The 14533-nt window shown below is 36.6% G+C and overlaps 1 protein-coding gene across 1 annotated transcript; it reads left to right on the top strand.

The window, feature by feature from the left end:
- Window positions 1-1080: 1080 nt before the first annotated feature.
- Window positions 1081-3336, top strand: LOC105229768 (bile salt-activated lipase). Its single transcript, XM_011210208.3, has 5 exons — window positions 1081-1944; window positions 2092-2302; window positions 2365-2682; window positions 2755-2887; window positions 3080-3336. Exons 1-5 carry the CDS (start codon window positions 1132-1134, stop codon window positions 3252-3254), a joined length of 1650 nt encoding a protein of 549 aa, XP_011208510.2. The 5' UTR covers window positions 1081-1131; the 3' UTR covers window positions 3255-3336.
- The last annotated feature ends 11197 nt before the right edge of the window (window positions 3337-14533 follow it).

Below are 14533 nucleotides of genomic sequence, written 5' to 3'. Positions count from 1 at the left end.
TTGAGTCTCTTGAGGACTTCCACGTAAAACTTGGCGATGATGGTTTGTTTAGGAAGAACAAATTCATGGTAGACGATGTCTTTGATGTCAAAAAAGACAATGAGTTTCGTTTTATCTTTGGATTTGCTCTTTCATCAGCGACCTTTTAGCGGTCCTCCAAAAAGGCCTGGTGTCACCGAAACACACCACTTCTTGCTAAAGCAACATCTGGGTAAGCCAGGTTGATCGTATCAAACGTCGCAGATTTACCAAGCTTCACACAGAATATAATCACGTACCTCTGCACTAACGAACGCTGAATTTTCGAAGTACAGTCGCGGCGGAAGAAAATCAGTCCTATTACTTTTTGGACAAACCCTGTACATACATATATGCAATCGTGCCTACTCGAAATATATGGATGTAGAATGTAGTACGTTGTATGCTTACCCTGCAGGAAATCTGGTTAGTTCAAAGCTAAAACAGAACTGTCTCATTAGCAAGTAGTACTGGCCTACCCATTCTGTATATTTTTAACTAACACTGTTTTCGAAAGCATATATTATTGATTTGATCTTCATCAGCGTGCATCATTTCCATTTGCATTAAATTAAAAATCAACATGTTTTATGAGTTAGACACTAAACATTTTCTCGCTGGTCTCGTATTTTGTTTTTCTAAACACTTTCAAACGAGAAATAAATTTTAGAAACAGTTATATGGAAAATGTAAAAATACCGAGTATAAGTATATATGTCACTAGCTCGAAAATACTCAGATAATTACATAAGAGCAAGAGCTAATAATAATCTCAATTCACAATCCGCTAAATAAAATAAAAGTTGTTTAATTAAATTCAGTAGAAAAATGCAATAATTATGTTATGCACCTTTTAAATGGAAAATACAATAAGTATACATATGTACATACATGTCTACATATGTACATACTACTTACCTTATAATGTAAGTATCAAGAGGGGGTTTTCTTACATCGCTTCCCACAAAACATGATGTATGCGTGAATAGGTGTGTACAGTTCCCGCAATCGCAGTCGCAGTCACTCGTAATGTCACATACTGGGAAATAAATACGACAAATCGCGCTCTACTTTGTTCAGTTGAAAGTCGTGGTTACACATTAAGTGATCGAAATGAAAATACAGATCTGCCATATAATTGGCATTGCCTTCGTTGCAGCATCCTTAAATTGCGCTTTTGCAATTCAAGTGAACACTTCATTGGGCAAAATACTGGGTACAACGCTTAAATCCCGTTTGGGAGCAGACTTCTATGCCTTCCGAGGTATACGCTATGCGCAATCGCCTGTAGGAGAATTACGCTTTCAGAACCCTAAACCATACCCGGCTTGGAAGCCAACAGTTCTCGATGCGACTGAGGATGGTCCCATGTGTCCACAAGTAACGAAAAATATAACCGATTTGTCAGAGGATTGTCTACGCTTGAATATTTATACTAAAGATTTATACGCCAAGAAACCGGTTGTGGTATATTTGCACCCAGGAGGATTTTATAGTGGATCAGGACAGAGTAAAAACTTTGCTGGTCCAGAGAATTTCATGGATCGCGATATTGTCTTGGTAACTCTAAACTATCGCTTAGGGACATTAGGATTCTTGGCTTTGGGCAGTGCTGAAGCCCCCGGCAATGCTGGTTTGAAAGATCAAGTTGAAGCACTACGTTGGATTCAGAGTCATATTAGTAACTTCGGCGGGGATCCAAATTCAGTAACACTTTTCGGCTACAGCGCCGGTAGTTTTAGTATTGGTTTACACTTGATGTCCCCCATGTCAAAAGGATTATTCCACCGCGGCATTATGATGAGTGCATCGCCATTGGGACAATTCGACTACGAAACACGACAGAAAAGATTGAGTGATAGACAAGCGGAATTGTTGAATTGCCCGAAAGAGCCTTCATCCGAACTGGTAAAATGTCTAAAGAAGGTAAACTTAAATAAATAGTCTGTAAGAGTTGAGCTAATACTGTAAATAACCTTTAATAGTTTTCACACAATTTGTACATTTGTATCTTGCTTAATGCGTTTAAAATACTTAAATTATTAATGCATTGTTTTTTGTTTACCTAATTAGAAATCAATGATGGACTTTGTGAATACCTCGGCTCAAATGTTTGATTTCAATTGGAACCCTATCTTGAACTGGTTGCCAGTGATTGAGGAAGATTTCGGACAAGAACGCTTCTTACTGGAGAACCCTTATAAAACTATACAAAGTTCTAATTTCCAGAGAGTACCAATTATAATTGGTATAACGGAAAATGAGTTTGTCGGCGGAGCCTATCGTAAGCAATATTGAAAAATATTTAAACAAAACATTCATCACTTACTATTGTGTAACACATAGATATACAAAAAAATGAAACCACGAGAAGATGGTTCAATGAGGAGTTTGAAAAGTATGCACCCATTGTACTAATGTATGAACGAGATACCTTACGTTCCAGGAGTATAAGTAAGACAATGCGGTCTAAATATTTGGCGAATGCCACCTTGGAGTTGCCGAACACTATAGACTCTTTCGGGAAACTCTACTCTGATGGCATTATTGGCTTCGAATATCACCGATTTTTGGATCTTATCTCTCGTCTGACGACCGTCTACACATACCTCTTCACCTATAAGGGTCGCTACAGTCATTCTCCTTTAAATAAAGAGGTTTATGGTAAGTTGCTTCGTCCCAATCTTTGATATAATATCCGTAGATCTCTATTTAATAAATATACATATATTAAAGGCGCCGTACACCATGATGAATTATTATACCTCTTCCATGTACCCGTTATGACACCGCTCTTCAAGAAAACAGATCCCGAAAATGTAGTTATTGAAAATTTAACTCGCATGTGGGCAGAATTTGCCAAAAACGGGTAAGATATTTTAAAAATTCACAAAAATCGGATCAGTCTCAAAACTTAAATATCACATAAGGGAAAGAATCCGATAGTTTAAATAATGAAGACGACAGTGACTGCATCTAATTCCTCTAAATTCTTAATAAAATAATCTGAAATTAATAAATAATAATAAAAATCTTGTAAATATATTGTATTTATTTTTAGAGATCCGAATAAAGCAACTGATGAGTATCTGAAGGATATCAAATGGCCCCCTTATACTGAGGATAAAAAGTCTTACTTAGTAATTGGGAAAGACTTGAATATTGGGGAGGGTGGAATTTTCACACAGCGATTTCAAATTTGGGACGAGCTATTTCCGGTGCCTAAATTCGCCTAAAGTACGCTATGGCTGATTATAATCATAATAATAATGTACATTGAGAGTGAAAATAAATAAAATTAAAATTTCTATGAGCAAATTTGGAGTGTATAATTCACATTACGACTCTTAAAATTATTCGAAATTATTCGAACATCGATTAATCGAATATCTGGTTGTTGTATAGTTGCTCTTCTGCGAGTATTTGAATAAATGAGAATTGTTTGAAATCCGTTGTGCGCATGTGTGTATATGTACAACAAAGTTTCTATAAACTTCTATATGTACGCAGAAGAAATGTGTAGACGTTGACCGCTTATTATTAGAACAAAAAACAAAGAACGATAAAAAGGTTCTCAAAATCAAAATAATCAAATACTAAAATGGTTATCTATCGGAATTGTAATCAATATTTCTGTTCTGTTCCAATTGTTTTGAGGAATGACTGGACTGTTCAGAATACGGTTTTATTACTGTATGTTATTAAAAGAATAATATCTAATTAGTATCTATTAGAAAATGTGAAATTTTGCAAAAGTCAAACAAAGTTAGAACGAACGGCCGCAAAAATAATATAATGTATTCTTCACTATCTCTTTTCCAATCTATTTCCTATATTTTTAAATATATTTTTTTAAGTTGTTTTAGAAAATTATCCAATTATGGAAAGCTCTCAATAAAAGACTGCCGAAAGTAATTTTAAAACTTTAAAATACACAAATTATTGTATTGACAAAATCTATTTATTAGGAAACTTTATGCTCTACAAGAAACCGCGATGAAAAAACAATATTCTAAACGGTTCAAAAGTGAAGGTATTTTTCTGTTCCACCGAAGCTATAATATATATACTTAACAAACAGCAATGGACTTATGCAAAATTTCAGATAGCCACCTTTTAAAAATATACTAAAAATCCTGTCTTGCAGTAATGCCTTTTCTCTGTAAATAGCCTCATTTTTAGCCATAAATTCGATAGGTTGGTTTTATTTGTATCATCCTAATATATAGATGCAAATTTGTATCCGAGGTGTCGGGTTCGCCACTCACAATACTAATCAATTGCAACGAACTCGATTTCTGGCAAATTCTGCAAATATTTGTGTGATTTAATCGAAATTAGCCTCGCAAAATGTCAGAGGGACAGGCAACCGAAAGATTGATCATCGGTTGATGGTAAAACAATTATTTGATGGCAACAGAAGTGGCTGCAAAATTGATAGGACATTAGCCTGTGGTGAGTGTCCTGCACATATGTATGAGTACACCAAATTCGAGCAAGTAACAGCCACGTGTGTTCTACCATTGCGTTATCACTAACGTGACACACTCGACCCTGATTCTTCACCCACACTGTGTATTCAACAAACTAAAAGTTCAAATTTATAAAAAAAATAAGAAATCGTCAGGATAATCGCTGTCCAACAACTTTTGCATGTAGCGAAAACATACATTCGCATGCAACGAATTATGGCCACCAGTATGGGCTAATGGATTTTTGATTTCAGCATTTTCGTCAATACAAGTCACAGTTAATGGCGGATTCTCGCACAGTCCTCCAGTTTGCGCATAAGGCGCAAATGACCGTTAAATATATGTGCATATATACATACATAAGTATATATGAAAAGTGTGTGCGAGTGGTTGCATTTTTTATCGCTTATGTAAACAAGCAATCAACAGTCGCAACATTTGACGTTGACACGTATTGCTCTCATTGGTTTTATTGTATGGTTTTTGCGATCGGTGTAGGAAAGTTATTGCCAAGCACTGCGGTCAAAAGAAGACGGCTGCTTGTTCCAATATTTGCATTTATGATAGATTTACGAGCTTGCAACATTTGGTCATTTACCCCATTTTTATTTCCAGGGCTACAATATCTATACAAATGGATTTTTAAGTGGCAATAAGAAAATGCATTCCTGAAGCTATACTTGATATGATATTTATCATCATTAGATAACAAACTTAAGAATTTGTTACTGCATATTTGGACGGTTAGACATTGTTACGCCCATAAACTCACATTTTCCGTAAAAACATAAAGTGATGGGACTCAGTGGTCAATTAAGACACGTAACAGATGTTTAGAGAGTCACTGTTGATAGGGATATATGTGATTTTAAAAAAGTAAAATATGTGGCGGTGGTCTAACCTCAAATAAATTTAATGTAAACTACAACTCATAGAGTACTAAAACTGAAACTATATATTATAAATACAATAACTATGATGAATGTGAGAAAATTCATATTAAACTCTTCAGAGAAAAATTCTACTTACATGGAGGGATTAATTTAAAAACTCAATAGCAGACTTGAACAGAACATCCTTCACATGTTGGCATTGTATCATCTTGACACAGTATAAAAATGAAAGAGATCTGGCTACAATCACATCCACTTCTCACAAGTCAGTTTTAATCATGTTAGCTTATCGCAAATATATTTACCGTTCTATAGCAATTGTGAGGATTTGAAACTTTCGATTGAAATTATATTATACCTTCTGATCAAATTTGAGCCGGACTAGTCCATTTGAACTGCACGCACAAACAGAATCAATTAAAATATATTTGTAATTTGGAAAGATAGTTTTTATTTTAGAAAGATAGTACAGAATCTCAACATCCCTTATGGAACGACTCAACACATTTTGGTTAAAGTTTTGGGTATTAAGTGCCAATGCTAGATTCGTTCCAAAATACTCGTACCTGAATCTTTTGCAAAAACTATTTCGAGGAGAGGTCGAAAAATAGATTCGAAAAACGAGGCTTGGGACCAACATAATTAAAATACTTTGAAACTTTCAGAAAACATAAATAAAAATTCCGGGCAACTTCACTTTTACGTTTTGAGTGGGCAACACTTTAAGAAAAGATCAAACGAACCCGAAAACATGTTGAGTAAAGAACATGCAAACTTGACAGCCCGAACATAGGACAGCATAAATACAACATTGTTAGAAGTTGTATGATATATATGTACTATACACCCCCCCATCTATGAACGAGTCGGCATTTTCGGCCGTTTTAATATCATAACTAAAAATTTGAAAGTTCATTTCGGCAATTCCAGTAAGAGTTGCCAAGTACCCGGAAATTTGTTGTCAAAACTTATTGAATATTTTTAAGATTTTCATCAAAATATATTATTGCACATTAATTTTTACGTCATATCCATTGCGAATTCACTAGCCGGCATTTATGAAAATTTTAACTTCAGTAAAACGCAATAAATAGCTCTATAATTGCGGAAGCAAGCTTAAAAGACACATTTTCGTAATTTCCACGAGGATTATTAAAACACTACAATGTTCGAATAACAGTGGTTGAATATATTTTTTTTTAAGTTCGAAGAATGAATTTACTATCGATCGTCATTCTTTCAAAAGTCGGTTATCTCCTAAAAATGAAAATGACTTTTCGAAACACCACAGAACACGCCGTGCTCCGAAGAAATATGACGATAATCCAGTAACTGCTTGTAATTTTGATTTCCAGACATTTTATAGAAAAGAATTCAAAATTGTCCTCGAAAATTTCATAAATTGTATTCAAGATAATTTGCAAGAAACTATGTCAACCTTGAAACCCATTCAAGAGATGTTCAGGATTCCAGCTAACAGAAGTAATATTACAATAGAATCTATACAATTTGTTGTGCAATTGGAACCTAAGTTCTTCAGTGAAGATCTAGATTGTATTTTTGCTGAAACACAAATTCTTTTTGATTCATGTAAAGAGTGTAAACCTTTCGATGACATTTCTATAGTAGCGTACAAATTGAGAAAGGTCATTCCTTCTGCGTACAAAATTGTTCATTACATAATGACTGCTCCTGTCACGTCAGCTTCATGTGAACGTTCTTTTAGTAAATTGAAATTTGTTTTCAACGATTTGCGTACAACAATGGGGATGAACGTTTGAATTCTTTGATGCTGCTTTCTTCTTCAAAGGATAAAGTAGACGAAATCGATCTGCGCGATGTTGTTGGAAAATGGTCAATGTTGAAACATCGCAGAGTGAAAATATAACTCAGAAATTTATATTTTTTGCAATTCAATTTCTTAAGAAAATCTTGTTTTTTCCCGCGTAACACGTCGCTGAACAATATATGTATTTCATATTAAGTGAAACATATTAAATGATGATTATACTAATATGTACAATACTTATTTGAGAATAAAATAATGAATTATGCTATTATGTTGTCAAACTTCTCCGTAATACCTTATCAGAAATGAAGATATCCTTATTTTATACATATATATTTATAAACATATACATTAAATCGGCAAATTCTTGAAATGAGTCGGCATTTCAAAGGGAATCACCCCCCCCCCATGATCTGGATCCTCGCGACGCCCCTGGTCATATTCATAACCTACGTCTTGTCACCACCACCAATAAGTACGGGATCTTTACATTTAAAGCAAATCAAGAAAAACTCGTTTCGGAAAAAATTCGAAAAGCAACCTTTGCTAATATTTAGAGCTTAGTACAAAATATAAAAACATTCGAAATTCCGGTTAATTTTATATCGTATCTATATGTGCGTTATTTTAATGAGATTCAGAAAGAGTCTCTTCCTAATAACATTGTGTACTTCTGCCTAAAAAGGATAAAATCAGATGAATACTTCCCCTAGCTCACATACGAGTGTACCTAATACAGTGAAATCGCGATAATTCGTACCCCGTTAATTAATTAAACATATAAGAAGGCGGGACTACACCCTCTTTTTCAAAATTTCTTATCCACAGGTGTCCTTTGCTACTGCGATTCCCTGTGCCAAATTACAGTTTAAGATCTTAATCTAGTACTTAACATTTTATATGTTTTCGGTTAATGGCGATTTGTGCGCCTGGCAGTGGTCCGATTACGCCCATCTACGAATTAAAATGTTTTCTTTGTACTAAGGAATCTGCATACCAATCTTCATCAAGATATCTTAATTTTTACTCAAGTTACAGCTTGCACGGACGAACGGACAGACATAAAGTCAATCGGAATTGAACTTTCTCGTCTTCCTGATCATTTGTATATATATAACCCTATATTTATCTCGATTAGTTTTAGGAAATACGTACTAACCGTTAGGTGAACAAAACTATAATACTTTGTTACAACTGGTGGCAAGAGTATAAAAATGTCGAAACCGATTTTGACGGTAATAAATACATATGCGCATGCGTAGTATGCACTGAGTCTTTACAACAGTTAGTTGAAAACTGATTTTCATTTGTTTATGCTTTATATCAAATAATTTGGTAAGTTTTGCATAAATAATAATAAATAAATTATTCATATTTTTTTAAGTATTATGAGTATAGTTTATTAATTCTTGTGTGAACTCATCCAATAAATGTGCAAAGAAATTTAAAAACCGTGCTGAAAGAAATGTTTATACTCTTGCAACCAGGTGCTACAGAGTATTATATGTAGTTTTGTACACCTAACGATTGTACGAAAATAATACAAAAGGTTATATATATATATATGCATATATACATATATATATAACCTTTTGTTTATTTCGATTAGTTTTAGGTGATTTGTACAACCGTTAGGTGTACAAAACTATAATATATATGTATGTATGTATATATATACTACATATCTATGTATCTTGTTATACAGGTTTTTTAGTACAAAGAAAAGTAAGAGTTCGTAGATGGGCGTAATCGGACCATTGCCACGCCCACAAATCGCCATTAACCGAAAACCTACAAAGTGCCATAACTAAGCACTAAATTATGTATAAAAGTTTAATTTTGCACAGGGAATTGCAGCAAAGGAGTCCTGCGGGCAAAAATTTTTTAAAAATTGGGCCTAGCCCCGCCCTCTACTAAGTTTAATGTATACTATACATCTCCTAAACCACTAAAGCTATAACCACCAACATTCGGCAGACTTTACTGTATATGATTAGTTTTTTAGTAAGTGACATGTTAATGCTATTGGGAAAAATAAATAAAATCTGGTCGATACTACTTCCATATTCTAACAAATCTTATATGTGTGCCAGTTTAGAAGTTATAGTATATAGTATATGTACTACTCAAATTGAAAGGTGAATTTTTAATTTATACTTCGCGTGTTTTTCGAAACGGTATATTTTTTTTTCTGTAAGTTGATAGTACTGTTAGTGACATCTATGCTAAATCTCATATCAAAATATTCATTAATATTTGAGATATGCGTCGTTTTGTGAGGCTCTCAAAGCGAATTTTTCGTTTCTTACTGAATTGTCTGAATTTATTGAAGAAAGTTCATAATCATTTCACATTTTCAACTAATATCGCGCCGCAACCATCGCATTCTCCTGATTTACTTTCGTGTAACTTTGTATTCAGCAAATTCACATGATCAGCCCGAGGACACCGTTTTGACTCAATTGAGGATATAAAAGCTGAATCGAAGAAGGCTCTGATGGCCACCACGACGAGGATTTTTCCAAGAGATATGGTGACTTTGAAGGAAATGAAATGGTCAAAATTCACCTTTCAATTTGATCACAGAAGTATATACATATTAAATTTTATTATTGTAATTTGCGACAGTATTAAATGTTTGTTTGCTCTCGAACTTAGCCCTTCCTTATTTGTTTATTTTATATTGATAGAACCCCGCAATCCTTTCAAAATTCTACAGACTATTTTTGCTACATTGTGGTGGCGGTGTGGTTTACTAATGGAATACAATAACAGATCTTACCAGCTATGTATATATTTTTTGGTTTTTCCATCGGTGAGCCGGATACAAGTTGGCTGCTCAAGAATATTAAAAAGTTAGCTATAAGGAAGTATGTCTATACCTTTTATGACACCAACGTTTTGGAATGAACCCCAGAATCATGAAATCATTGCTTTTTCGCAATCGCATCAATACGCATCAATATTGGAAAATATACAAAACTTAAAACTATCCAGAGTTGAGAGAGAGATATAATGCTTGGAACCGAAACTTTTAGAAAAAGTTGGCATCCTAATAGATAGGCATTTGGTTCACTCTGTGCGTGGAAAAAATCTTGCCCCGAAAAGTATGCCTCATTTCGAACAAGGGGACACGAATGAATGGCACTTGCCTTAAAGGGTATGTTCAATCAGACAAATTGTTAAATGTGAACTTGAAAAATGAGAAGGTTAACAGAGATGTGCTGAACACATAGAGAGCTACTGACACCAAGCGACATTCTTAAGGAAACAGTTATTTAGACAACTGCACGACTACATACATATGTAAATGTGTTTTAAGAACGTGAGTATTTTAATATTTGACAGATGTCGCTTGAAGTCTGTCCAGAGATTATTTATTCCTGGCCTGTCGCTCTCTATGTTCTCAGCACAAGAACGTTGATTCAGAAAACATAAAGGTATATCTTCATGTCTCTGATCTGATACTGTTTGTATAGCGCAATTCTTGGAGGATGGAGTCATGTTTAGAAGTTCATGCCAGTGAGGAAAGTTCTCTAATCGACATTCACTTGGGAGTGGCCAGAAACGATTCTTTTACATATGACTCAAGCAGCTCACGACTTCCGGTCTTTGACCAAGTATATCTGGGTAGCCTAAGAACATCCGTTTGAAGGCGAGCTAAAGTGAGAAGGCGAAACATCCCCTACATAGGGTTGTGCGCTGGGTTTGGGACCCGGTCGTAAAAAATTATACCAATGAAAAGAAACAACAAGCCTCGGATGAGTGACCCCCCTTTTGCTGACGACAATAGCAAACGGAATAAGGACAACGAATTGAGGGCATGCACCTGGAATGTCCGGTCCCTTAATTGGGAAGGTACCGCTGCCCAGCTGGGTGATGTCCTCGTGAAAATAAAGGCTGACATCACCGCCATCCAAGAAACGCGATGGATGGGACAAGGACAGAGACGAGTAGGTCCTTGTGGCATATACTACAGTGGCCATATAAAGCAGCGCAAGTTTGGTGTGGAATTCGTGGTGGGAGAGAGACTCCCTCGCCGAGTACTATCATTCACTCCGGTGAATGAACGTCTAGCCACAATCCGCATCAAAGCGAGGTTCTTCAAGATATCGCTGATTCGCGCCTACGCCATGACGGAAGAGAAGGACGATATGACCAAAGATGCCTTCTATGAGCGCTTGGAGCACACATATGAGAGATGCCCCCGCCACGTTGCCAAAATCGTGCTTGGCGACTTTAACGCGAGGGTGGGCAAAGAAGGTATCTTTGCCACTACGGTCCTTAAATTCAGCCTCTACGACGAAACATCCCCGAATGGATTGAGACTTATCGACTTCGCCGGGACCCGGAATATGGTTATATGTAGTACTAGATTCCAGCACAAGAGAATACATCAAGTCTCCGTATCGAAAAGCCACCAACCAGATCGATCTTGTTGTGATAGACGGAAGACACGTCTCCAGAGTTCTAGACGTGCGTACGCTCCGAGGTCCTAACATCGACTCGGACCACTACTCGGCTTGCAATCCTGCTCTCTGAGAGCACTCGTCAACAACTCGGTATAAGGGAACTGTGAGACGACATTTCAAACTCCTTACGTACAGCTGCAACCGAAACCATTGGTTTTCGGAAAATGCGAAAGAACAGCTGGTACGACGACGAGTGCCGCGTCGCAGCGGAGAGAAAACAGGCTGCCTACCTCGCAACGTTACGATCGACCATAACACGTGCGGGATGGGATAGATACCGAGAGTTGAAGAGGGAAGCGAAACGCATTTGTAGACAGAAAAAGAAAGAGGCCGAAATGCGTGAGTACGAAGAGCTTGATAAGCTGGCCGACAGGGGTAATGCTCGAAAATTCTACGAAAAGATGCGGCGGCTTACAGAAGGTTTCAAGACCGGAGCATACTCTTGTGGAAGAGCATACTTAAATTATGGAGGGAACACTTCTCCAACCTGCTGAATGGCAGTGAACAGGCGAACCAGATTCACCAATCGATGACGATGGAGCAGGTGTTCCATTGCCCCACCATGAAAAAATTCGAATAGCAATTGCCCGCCTGAAGAACAACAAAGCGGCAGGGGCCGATGGATTGCCGGCCGAGCTATTCAAACACGACGGCGAAGAACTGATAAGGAGCATGCATCAGCTTCTCTGTAAAATATGGTCGGACGAAAGCATGCCCAACGATTGGAATTTAAGTGTGCTATACCCAATCCACAAAAAGGGAGACCCTATCTATCTGCGCCAACTAAGCCTCCTCAACATCGCGTATAAGGTTCTATCGAGCGAATTGTGTGAAAGATTAAAGCCCACCGTCAACAAACTATTTGGACCTTGTCAGTGTGGCTTTAGACCTGGTAAATCAACAACCGACCAGATATTCACCATGCGCCAAATTTTGGAAAAGACCGGTGAAAAGAAAATCGACACACACCACCTCTTCGTCGATTTCAAAGCTGCTTTCGACAGTACGAAAAGTAGCTGCCTTTATGCCGCTATGTCTGAATTTGGTATCCCCGCAAAACTAATAAGGGTGTGTAAACTGACGTTGAGCAAGACCAAAAGCTCCGTCAGGATCGGGAAGGACATCTCCGAGCCGTTCGATACCAAACCAGGTTTCAGACAAGGCGACTCCCTATCGTGCGACTTCTTCAATCTGCTGCTGGAGAAAATAATTCGAGCTGCAGAACTTAATCGAGCAGGTACAATTTTTTATAAGAGTGTATAGCTGCTGGCTATACCGATGATATTGATATCATCGGCCTCAACGCGGGTGTTTTATTAGTTTGCTTTCTCTACACTAGACAAGGAAGCAAAGCCAATGAGTCTGGCAGTGAACGAGGGGAAGACGAAATATCTCCTGTCATCAAACAAACAGTCGTCGCACTCGCGACTTGGCTCTCACGTCACTGTTGACAGTCATAACTTTGAAGTCGGAGATAATTTCGTCTATCTTGGAACCAGCGTAAACACCACAAACAATGTCAGCCTGGAAATCCAACGCAGGACAACTCTTGTCAACAGGTGTTACTTCGGACTGAGTAGGCAATCGAGAAGCAAAGTCCTCTCTCGACGAACAAAAACCAAACTCTATAAGTCACTCATAATTCCCGTCCTGTTATATGATGCAGACGTTTGGACGATGACAGCAACTTATGAGTCGACGTTGCGAGCTCTGCAAAAAATGTATGGTCCTTTGCGCGTTGGCCTCGGCGAATATCGCATTCGATGGAACGATGAGCTGTATGAGATATATGACGACATTGACATGGTTCAGCGAATTAAAAGACAGCGTCTACGCTGGCTAGGTCATGTTGTGGGAAAGGACGAAAACACTCCAGCTCTGAAAGTATTCCACGCAGTACGACTGGCGCGCTGTTGTTAACTCGCATAATCGCATAAGTGGCGTCTACGCCAATTAAGAAGAAGAAGAATTCTTTATTACAAATCAAACATTTTTCCTAAATTGAAATCCTTTCACAGATATTTTATTATTTTTATAAACCTTTTTTATTAAATGGTATTTTAATCCAAATTTCAGTATCATTTCTCTCATTATTTACATTTTCTTGAAGTAAGGCAATTCATTTTCTTTTCGGTATTTTAATTATCCATAACTTATGTATACATACATATGTATGTCACAGGACAGCTATGTACGTGTACATAAACGTTCGTTGAGTTCCCAATGACGTGTACTTGGGCTTTTTCGATGTTTCATCATAATTATTTAGAATTTAAAAAAGATAACATTTGCGCATTCTCTGCTCATTAACATTCTCTGCTTTTGACTTTGGAGAAAGGGATTGAGAGAAATTGTAGCTTTCATGATTACTTACAATATTACTAAATTCAATTTTCCTATTACAAGAGAACTTGAAAATCAAAAATGAGAGTATGGGCTGAACCATTTTGTATACCAGGTATACCAGGTAAAATAATTTTATTATAAATAAAAGTCACCATTCCGAGCAGGGATATCAGCATCTCAGTTTTTTCAATGATAAAAAGGACAACATCTCAAGAATCCTTACAAGCGTTACCTTAACCTACTCTTAGATGGCTTTTTCTTTCATACTATTAATAAAAATGCATGAGTTAATAACTTTATTATCTCTATTACGAATAGATTCACATTAAACGGTGGATTATATAGGCGCTAGTTCCCAATATTTTAAGACTATTTTGCAAGTTATTTCTATAGTAAGCATTTTAAATAAATGTACATATGTATATAGCTTTAATTTATTTGTATAATATTCGTTGATTAATTTTTCATCAAATTTCACCACTTCAACAAAACCCGAGTGTTCATCCGTGTATATATGTATATAGCAATAAAATATCAGCAAAA

This window comes from Bactrocera dorsalis, chromosome 2 (genome assembly GCF_023373825.1).
Source record: "Bactrocera dorsalis isolate Fly_Bdor chromosome 2, ASM2337382v1, whole genome shotgun sequence".
NCBI classification, from domain to species: Eukaryota; Metazoa; Arthropoda; class Insecta; order Diptera; family Tephritidae; genus Bactrocera; species Bactrocera dorsalis.
The sequence above is the reverse complement of the archived record's forward strand: the minus strand, read 5'-3'. Positions and strand labels throughout refer to the sequence as shown.